At 42.9% G+C, this 10749-nt stretch overlaps 1 protein-coding gene across 1 annotated transcript; it reads right to left on the bottom strand.

Annotated features, from left to right (window-relative positions):
* Positions 1–730: 730 nt before the first annotated feature.
* Positions 731–7762, bottom strand: CD4H9orf40 (chromosome D4 C9orf40 homolog). The gene is made up of 2 exons (XM_078436939.2): positions 7117–7762; positions 731–1993 (listed from the first exon to the last, which is right to left on the bottom strand). The coding sequence occupies exons 1-2, from the start codon at positions 7537–7539 to the stop codon at positions 1835–1837; spliced, it is 582 nt and encodes a 193-aa protein (XP_078293065.1). The 5' UTR covers positions 7540–7762; the 3' UTR covers positions 731–1834.
* Positions 7763–10749: the final 2987 nt, after the last annotated feature.

The raw sequence follows: 10749 nt of genomic DNA on the forward strand, positions 1-10749 counted from the left end.
ATTTCTATGGACTATTATGTGACACACACTGTTCTGGGCACCAGGAAGAGTAGTGAACGAAAATGGACACCTTCCTTACGCTCAGGCCAAACAGAAGGGGAAGAAAGTTTACCATTTTCCTTTTTTCCACAGTAATTTAACTGCTTCCCGCACTAGCTTGCCATGCTTACTATCTCAATTCCAATTCTTACCGTGAAACTTCTGGTGGCAATTTAAAGTAGAATGAAGCATAACTACAAAAAGCACATTTATTCTAGTTACTGTTTTGTACCTACAATAAGGTTATTATGAGAATTAAACAAGATGTGGGTGAAGTACTTAGTCCATTGCTTGACAATACACATAGCCTCTTTTGAGGTAGATACTATTTATTGTTTCTCATTTTACAGTTAAGGAACCTAGGGCTTGGCGATGAAAAATAACTCGCTTAACGTTACATAGGTAGAAAGTGGCAACACAAGCCTTTGAACCAGGTCTGACTCCAAAGGCTTAACTTTTAACCACAATACATGTCTTTTGTTCTAGGATATTCTTATTAATGTCAACTCATACTTAAATCCTACAGTATCCACAAAACGTTCTCTCTCTCTCATTGGCATTTATCATCCTTTCTCAATTCGGGATCTACTGTCATTAACAACAAAAAAATATACAAGGACGGGTTACTCTATTACAAAGCCAACATTCTGGATGTAGTACAAAAGTTAATTAACAATCATTGATACTCAACTCAAACACAAACTGCTTACTTTATTTTTTTAACAATGAAATAGTAATAACAACACAATAACTTACTTGTAACAAATCCATCAGTAGAGTGAAATAAAAACAAAGCTAATTAAGAGGTGCTGTTTCACGTCAAATGTTATCTCCTTTAAACAGGAAAAACTACCATCAGTTTAGTGGTTCTCAAAGCTGTCGGCACATTAGGATTGGGGAAAAGGAGGAGGACTGGTGCCTAAAAAAATAGCTATACCCAAGGCCCGTCTCAGACAGTTAAATGGGCATCTCTTGAGTGCTACTCAGGCAAAGATTTCTGAAGTGTTGCCAGTGTTGAGAACTGTAAGTCTGAAGCAATAAGCAATAAAAACCGTGCCCTCAAAGCAACTCAAAGCCAAGAAATTAAGAAATACCACCAATTTCTTTCCTCTTAACCTGGGAAAAGGGGGAGGGAAGAACCTCTTCACTTCTCATTGTTCTCGATCCATTTTTGATTCCCCAGAGTAGAGTTAAACAAATATCAAATACTGGAAGCTATGCAAACACGCTCCCCAAATTGAAATTCTCACTACGTTACGCTTTACAAAGTTCTTTTAAAACTATACCACCTTTAAGAGTCCCCCGCACTTTAAGTTTGCATAGATGTTTAAGTCAGTTATTTGTTCAACTAAGAAGAGTCGATACGATGTACTAGAAAGCATTTTATTAATAACAGTTAAAAAACAATATTCATTTCATGTACCACAAATTAACTTTTTGGTACAGACAAGAGGAACATTTGAGCGTTTCCCACCTGTTTCTAAAACTGTCAGAATTCTTTTTTAGAAGACCGATATTTTCAAATTTACAATCTAAACATAAATTTTTCTTTGAGAGTACATATATAAAATACTTCCCCTCTAACTGCACTAGATCCTTGACAAATCCCTCTTGGGAGTTTCAGTAGTGACCACAGGCATTTATCTTTAAAACAACTCTTCCTCATTTTTCAGGTTTGGGAATGGTATCGTATCGAGTATGGAAAATAACTTTTCTCCTTAAGAATATGCAACTTCACTTAAGAGAGGTCGCCTCAAAGGCCGTGGCCGAAAGACCTATTCTTCAGGTGCTTGTGTCAGGACTCCATGTCGACCTCAACCACTTCGTTCTTGCCCTGAAGCCTTGCTTCCCGCAGGCTGCCTTCGCCGATGTCTTCGAGGTCTGCCAGATCAATAGGTGGCAGGGGATTCCTCCAGTACTGGAAGGTGTTATACTGCCAGAATTCTTCATTGAGCTTTAGGGAAAAAAGAAAGAGATGAAAGGACAGCATGGGTGTATGAAAAAGTTACTTTTTCCCCCCCAGGAAACAAATTTTGTTTTAAAAGCAAACTCACATGAAGATTTTGGGTCTTTTACTTCGCATCTTCAACAAATGTACATTTTTAATTCTGCCTAATCAAAGTACTTCATGGGCTCAGTCAACTCTGTGCATTTTCATACTCATGGATTTGTGAAAATATTTTGTTAGTAGTTTATCTTTAAAAGAATGTCTTCCAAGAGCATCTTCTTGATAACTGTCTTCCATTTTTCAACCAAAGAAAATGTTGGAAAATGTCATAATTTTTTTTCTTTCTCTTTTTTTTAAATCATTTAAAAACATTTTTTTTCATAAATTTATTTTTATCTTTCAGTGAGGAACACAACTTGTTTTAAAAATACAAATATATGTCCATCAACTGATGAATGGATAAAGAAATTGTGGTTTATATACACAATGGAATACTACGTGGCAATGAGAAAAAATGAAATATGGCCTTTTGTAGCAACGTGGATGGAACTGGAGAGTGTGATGCTAAGTGAAATAAGCCATACAGAGAAAGACAGATACCATATGGTTTCACTCTCATGTGGATCCTGAGAAACTTAACAGAAACCCATGCGGGAGGGGAAGGGGAAAAAAAAAAAAGCGAGGTTAGAGTGGGAGAGAGCCAAAGCTTAAGAGACTTAAAAACTGAGAACAAACTGAGGGTTGATGGGGGGTGGGAGGGAGGGTAGGGTGGGGGATGGGTATTGAGGAGGGCACCTTTTGGGATGAGCACTGGGTGTTGTATGGAAACCAATTTGACAGTAAATTTCATATATTAAAAAAAAAATTTTTGGATATTTATGCTAATGTTACCACATTAATACATGTGTACCTGGAGACTTGAGAGGACCTATGTTGTATTCAAATGTGATTTAAAAACTGAGAACAAACTGAGGGTTGATGGGGGGTGGGAGGGAGGGGAGGGTGGATGATGGCTATTGAGGAGGGCACCTTTTGGGATGAGCACTGGGTGTTGTATGGAAACCAATTTGACAATAAATTTCATATATTAAAAAAATAAAATAAAATAAAATAAAAAAATGAAAAAAAGAAAATAAAAAAATAAATAAAAAATAAAAATACAAATATACCTTAAAACTTATTTTTTCGTCTTTCCCCTGAGGCTTGGTATTTTAAGCGATTGACTTTACATAGGCTAAAATATTTTGAAAACTTGCCAAGAAGTTTTAGAGTATAAACATGCTAAATAACAAGAAAATCTTAAACTGATTATTTTATCAAAGATACAAGATTTGGTGCAAGGCAGGACTTTTTAATTTTAATGTTATTTTATAAAGAAAGAGAGAGTGGGGGAGAGAGGCAAAGAGATAGAGACAGAGCATCTTAAGGAGGCTCCACACTCAGTCCAAAGCCTGATGCGGGGCTCGATCCCAAGACCCTGGCATGCTGACCTGAGGCAAAATCAAGAGTCAGATGTTCAATGGACTGAGCCACCCAGACGCCCCGAAGGCATGACTTTTAAATCAATAAATCAACACTGATAAATCCAAGTTGAGTGCTGGCTCCTTTAAAATTCAACAGATTGAACGGCTATAAAATTGTTTCAAGTAACTGTGAAGTGAAGCTGACATTCCAATGAAGTTCAAGATTGACACAAAATGTGAAAAGCATCCCCAAAATACTTTGTGCAAGGAAGCAGCACTGGAATTATATACAGGCTTCCATGGTGAACATTTTGAAGGTTAACACTGTGCCCAGATGAATATTTATATATCTGTTCTACCAGGTTGTGTTTTTACTTTAGGCTCATGCTTGTTGTAACAGCACTATCCAACAGAAGTATGAGAGCCACATAAGTAATTTTAAAAAGTAAAAAAGAAGGTAAAATTCTCTTAACAATATTTTATTTGACCTTATATATCCAAAATATTATTTCAATGTGTAGTCAGTATTTTTAAAACTGAATGCGATATTTCACGTTCTTTTTGTCACACTAAGTTTTCACAATCTGGTGAGTATTTTATACTTACAGCACTATTCAGACTAGCCACATTTCAATGCTTGATAGCCACATGTGGCTAGTTACTTTACTGGACCACACGGGCCGAAAAGGAAATCGCAGACACTAAAACTTAGAGAATTAAGAGTGTCTTTGGAATTTCTTTACAGTGGGATTAAAAAAAAAAAAAAATTGCAGTAATTCAAAGGATGCCCCCCCCAATTCATTTTGATACATAAACAGGGTTAAAAAACAAGGGTTGTATCTTTGCCTTTTTGAAAAAATCTACCGTCCAAATTACCTACTTATAAACGTGGGCCCAAAAAAGATCTTTTAAGGACATCAGTGTAACCTGCTAGCAGACAGCACAAACTTTGCCACCAGACAGACCTGGGTTTGCAAGATAACTCCACCATCCACCAACCCTGACTTTGATCGAAGTCTGTTTCCGCATCGGTGAGATGCAGGACTCATTTTCAAATTAAGGGCTAGTACTGTAATAGCTCAACATGGCTACATATTATATCCCAAGAAACCTATGAATCATTCATTATTGTCTTCCTAAGAATAGGAAGAAAACATTTCTGCTTACTTTCCATTAAAAGTAGCTACCAGTGAGGATCAGCAGACAGAGCAAATGAATCTGCACGAAGTGACACTATCATGAGAAAACACAAATATTTAATGAAGTAATATCTGGTTTTTACTTCTCTGGTTAAAAAAACGAAACTCAACAAAAACCACCTAGGAAAAAAGCCAACACAACAAAAAAACATGAGACAACTCAAAAAATACTGAGGTTCTAGGACAGAAAAAAAGGTGTCTTTATTCTGCCTAAATTAAATCTTCAATGTAGAAAGGACATATTTGAGAAAACTTTTCCTAAACAAGATCCCAAGGGTGAAGGTAAGGACTTACGCTCTACTCTGAGTGCTAGGAACCAGGGAGACATTTACTGCATGAATTGAAAAGCCTTTTTAACTTCTCCATGTTTCTGTTATACCGTGTATCTTGGTGATTAGCTGTAAATCCCTTAAAAGACAAAAAACAAAAAACAAAAAACAACCAACAAAAAACCTGCATCTTTAGAAGCAGGAAGGAAAGAGAGGAACTGGAGAAAACATGTCCCTCTCTTAAATTTGCAGAAGACAAGAAGCTCATGGAACAGAACTAACAAAAGGAAGAAACATGAGGCTTTAGCCAAAAGAAAAGGGAACAGGGATTGTCTTGGTGAAGAAGGTACCCCATGGCCAAGCTTAGTCCTTGCCATGGGCCTGTAGTGACTGGGAAGCAAAGAGCTGTCAGATGTAGTCATCGCTGTAGAAGATACAGCTGTGTCTAAGAGATTCTAAGGTGAGTCAGCCTACTCAAAAATTTTCCTCTACCTATAATTTCCCTATTTCCTTCTTATCAATCTGTGGCATACTTCAGTGAGTATACTCTGGTAGGGAAGACAACCCTATATGTGGGTGGGGTACCAAAATGGTCCGAAGAGTAAAAGTTTTCAAACTACACACTACTTACCCTCAGATCAAATAGATCTGGATAATTATCATCCTGGGTTTGTTTTCTTAGATTTTGCCATTGGCAACACACACAATACAACTGGAAACTCTAATTATTCTGTTTTCAAAACATAAGTGCTATCATTCAGTTTTAAGTAAGCGGATTTTGAACATCCAAAAGCAATCTAAAGAAAAAAGTCTAAAAAAAAAACCTCCTCAACCTCATGTTTTCTAAATTCCAAGAAAACTGGGGATGGGAATATTTACAATTTAGAATTTCAACCAGAAATGTCCGTTATTATCTGAAGGATGATTTCTCACAACCAGAGAAAAAGTTCTTTCCCAACTATAACTATAAAATTCTCATTATTGTATTAGGTTTTTCCACCAAGAAGGCATGCCAAAGGAACCTCAATTCACCTTTCCCCCCCCCCCCCCCCCCCAGCAAAGGCATTTGGTTAATTCTGCAAGAGATACTGAACACCATGGAAAAAGGTCAGGTGAATACTATGATGTAGTGCTTGAAAAGAGTTTGGTGAATTCTAAGCCCTACACTTGGTACTTCTATTCCCAAAGCTCCCGGTAAGTCAATCCAGAACTGCCAAAATGCAGCCCGAATTCCTAAGTATAAACCAAAGCAGTCTCATAAATATGTAATGCAGGCCACAAGCACAATTTAAATTTTTCTAGTGGCTGTGTTAAAAAAGTGAAACAGGTAAATTTTAATACATTTTATCCAATCCAGTATCTTCAAGTCCTTTCAATGTGCAATCAATATAAAAATCTTTGAGATCTTCGAAATCTAGAGTGTTTTTTTACACTTACAGCACACATCAATTTGGATTAGTCACATTTCAAGGGTTCCGCTGTCTCACACGGTGAACTTCGAGACAAATCAAACCTCAGGCTCAGAGATGGGGCAGGCTCGTTTCCCAAAGAATAGGAACTGTTATATATGATCCTCATATACGTTTTACTTTAGGGCCCAAATTAATTTTCAACAGTGATCCTTTTTTTTAAAAATCCGATTTAACACTGAGTTTTTAAATGCCTGTTCCCAAGGCAGGGAGGCCCTTCCTCTCTACCACAAGCGCTTTACCATGCCTACAGGCCATCCAACTGATGACTACCACATTGGTCACCCTCCTTAGAAATAAATCTACCACGAATTCTAGAAGAAATCATCATTAAGCCAAGGAAGGCGCGCTACCCTTTCTCCATCTGTCGTTGAGCTGACCTATCGCGGTCCACGGTCAAGGTCTTCATCAGGCTCTAGTCCGTCGTGACCCACGCTCCTGCTTCCCTCTTCCACACCACAGGCACTAAAGGTGCAAGCCCACACGACTCTCCCAAAACGCTGCCAAGGGGCCAAGGGCTCTGAGGCCCTTGGTGGGTAGTCTGGGAGTCCACGTCCTTCCTGCCCTAGGGTTCCCGGCTTTTCGCCTTTTGGGGCTTCTTGATGAACACGAGTCAAGAGGGGACCAATCTGTTTCTTCCCGGGGCGTGCCATGGCTGCGTAAAGGGTGAGCCCCTCTCTCCTCATCCCTCCCGCCCTCTGGAGCGCTCAGCCGGTCCCCAGCCCCTACCTGGCGCGGTGCGGCCCCCCAGTCTCCCCGTGGGGGCTCCGTGCGCCCCGCCCCGTCGTCGCCACCGCCCCTCGGGGGCCGGGCGCCCCGGGGCTCCTCCCCCGGCCCGCGGGGCCGCACGGGAGGCTGCAGCAACTGCGGCTCGCCCGTCTCCAGGCCTTGGCCCTCACGCTCCACGCCGCCCGGAACGCTGGTGTCCCCGCCGTCGCGGCGCTTGCTGGGCGAAGCTGAAGCCTCAGTCATAGCCCCCGCGTCGATTTTGCGCTTTCGGGGCGGCTCCGGGACGCCGACGGGCTGCCCGGGATGCGAGGCCCCCGGCGGCGGGATCCAGAGCGGCGGCGGCTCCTCGGGGAAGTCGCAGAGCAGGAGCCGCTTCCAAGGCACGTGGAACGTCAGCGGCTCGGCCGCACGCCGCTTGGCCATGGGCCCCGGAGCCTCGGGCGGAGCCCGCCCGGCGCGGGAGGCCGAGCGCGGAGAGCTCCGGGGGCGGAGGGCGAGGGCGGAGCGCGCGACGGGGGGCGAGGACCTGCTCGGGGCGAGCCGGCGGCGGGCAGGTGGGGCGTGCGGAGGGGGCGGGGCGGGGCGGCCGGGCCCAGCGCAGCCCGCGAGCTGCCCTCGCGGCCGCCGCGGTGCTGCCGGACGTTGGGGAGCAACCGCGAAGCGGCGGAGATTCGAACCTGCGCACAAATGTGCGCGCGCGTACTCGCGCCTGCCAGGCGGAGCCGCTGGTTGGTGGAGGCTCGCGGGGCGCGCTCCCGAACGCCCCCGCGGCCGGAAGTGCGCGCCCCGGGGGGAGGCGGGAAGGCGGCCGCGGCTTTATTAAAGGCCCAGCGGCGGTGTCCGCGGAGGGCGTGACCTTGGTTCCTCTTAGGTGGGGCGTGGTTCTGCAAATCCCGAACTCGGTAAAGCGGGGTAGGTTCAAGACCTTTAAGACGTATTTGTTGGTATTCCCTTCCTGGAGTCATGGCTTCGGGGACTCCTCCAGGAGGTTAAAATCACCTCCAGGAGGTACAGACTTTTAGCAAACTTGTGTTAGGAGGCTGGCGCCACGTTAAGTGATTTTTGGAGGCGGACGCCGCTTGACAGCGGTGGGGCGGAGGGAAGTGGCCCAAGCCAACGCGCAAAAACAAAGCAGAACAAAACCCAACGAAGTGTGTATTTTTCAGTGGCTGTCCTGGAAAGTGAAGTAAGGCACCGCATTCTTCGAAGCTGTTCTGATTAAAAATTCATTGATGAAGTTGTTGAGGAGATGTGCCGCTCACCTAAAATAGCTCACCCTAGAGCCCAAGCCTGGAGCACAGCTCTTTGCTTTTCCAACCGAAGCCTAAAATTATTTGGCTCTTAAAATGATGTGGGTAGCGCACAATTCCCTTGTTACTCCGCGCGATGATCGCAAGTGAGATTCCAAGACCTTCCTCGCAGCAGAAGTTGTAACCAAGCAAAGTGAGGGAGCTGAGAGCAGCGCCTTTACTATGGCTTGTATTTTAGTGGTTGAGAAAGAGTAGAACAATGTGAGGAAGAAAACCGTGCATAAGTGTTTTGAGGGGAGAAGCTACATGATCTTTTAGAGAAAGTGCAAGGAAGATAATTGTACTCTAACTGGTAAGTGACGAGGGATCATAAGGAGACCTGAGGGCCAAACACAAGCTAGCATAGGTCACACACATCTCCCCCCTCCCCCACCCAGGTGGGATACCAATGACGTTCCTCAGGCACTCCTGGCTGCCCAAGTACAAAGGAAAGGACAGAAAACAAACGTTTAAGCTGAGAGCGTCTCCAGAAGTTTACAAATATCTTAGTAAATTGCAAGAAAAAGGTAATCTTAGCAATAGCCTAATCTCCAGAAACTGCAGACTCGGTTTCCCAGAGCCCCAACATCACCCTCCCCTCCATGGTGATGTGGGGAAACAAAGGCGAGAAGGAAATGGCAAATAAAATGGAATTTCCTTATAACCTGTAGCCCATTGACAAATACTTGAGGCAGGTAGAGTTTTCTCCAGGAACTCTTAACGTGTTAATGTTAATGATTTGCTAGAGGCGAAAAACAACCTTAGCTTGACAATAGTTAGGCCTCCAGTAATCTGTGAGTGTTTAGCATATGGAAATCTCTCGAAGAAACTTCTGTCTTGACTTTACCTCCCCAGCCCCATAGTATATAACTCTTCACAACCCCAGTGCAGCTCTTTCTGCCCGTGGATCCTGTCCCCGTGCTTTAATAAAATCATCTTTTTGCACCAAAGACATCTCCAAGAATTTTTTCTTGGCTATCAGCTCCCAACCTCACCATTCCCCTAAAGCCCCATCAGACAGTACTTAACCTATATATCATTTACCCCATGTCCCTAAGCCTCAAGGTTGTGACAAGATAAGCAACGACTCGCTTTTTTTTTTTTAATGTGTATTTATTTTTGGCAGAGAGAGAAGGGGACGGTGGATCGGAAGCAGAATCCCTGCTGACAGCAGAGAACCTGATGCAGGGCTCAAACCCACAGACTGAGATCATGACCTGAGCTGAAGTCGGATGCTTAACCTACTGAGCCACCTAGGTGCCCTGGCAACTGCTTAGTTAATATGTACAGAAATGTTAACAAGGTGGGGTGTTAAACAATAGCTTTTCAGTGTGATCTTTCCATTCCTTCTTTGAAATTGATAACCTGTCTCAAAGATCAGATCACACCTATCTGATACGAAAGAGCTTAATTTTATTGAAAAGGTTTTGAGGGTGTCCTGCCCACAAAAGTGCAGTTTAGCTAATACAGGGTCTTTCCTTCGTGGTTCTCACCACAGGCTCTGTGTTTTTCTAAATTGTGGAATAGATCATCTATACAAAAGGTGGCGTAAAACACATGCAGTTAAAAGAATGATAATAAGCTGTCCAGCACCCAGTTTCATGGTATAGAATATTGCTTGGACCAGAACATGTCAAGGTCCCTACATGCCTGTCCCGCTGACACCTTTCTCCCTTTCCTCCCTCTATGCCAGGTAATTGCTGTTTTGAATTTTGAATTGACCATGTCTTTGCTTTACTTTGTAATTTTCCCATCTGTGTTTGTGTTCTTAAATAACATTTTTAATTTTTGCTGGCTTTTTAACGCTTAAGTGAGCCCTAATTGACATAAAACAAAATACATATATTTCAAATGTTTGCTGAGTTTTTGGGTGAAACCATAGCCACAGTTAAGATAACGCACATGTCCATCACCCCCAAAAGTTTCCATTGGCCCTTTCGTAATTCCTCCCTCCTCCCCGGGGAATGTAACCACTACTTTACTTTCTGTCATTGTAGATTAATTTGCATTTTCTAGAGTTTTACATAAATGGAATCATACGGTATGTGCTGTTTTTGTTTGGCTTCCTTCAGCACAATTGTTCTGAGATTCATGTTATCAGATGTTCATTCCTTTTTCTTTTTTTTTTTTTTTTTTTTTTACCCAGTACTTTTCCATTACGTGGCTATAGCACAGTTTGTGTCTCCATTCACCTGGTGATGAACATGGGGCTGCTACCAGTTTGGGGCTATGCACATAAAGCTGCTGAGAACATGTGTGTATTAGGCTTCGTATGCACGTAGGCATTCTCTTCTCTTGAAAAGAGTATATGAGAGTTCCAGTTCCTACCCATGCCCTCCAACAA

Source organism: Panthera onca, chromosome D4 (genome assembly GCF_046562875.1).
Source record: "Panthera onca isolate mPanOnc1 chromosome D4, mPanOnc1 haplotype 2, whole genome shotgun sequence".
In the NCBI taxonomy this organism is placed as follows: Eukaryota; Metazoa; Chordata; class Mammalia; order Carnivora; family Felidae; genus Panthera; species Panthera onca.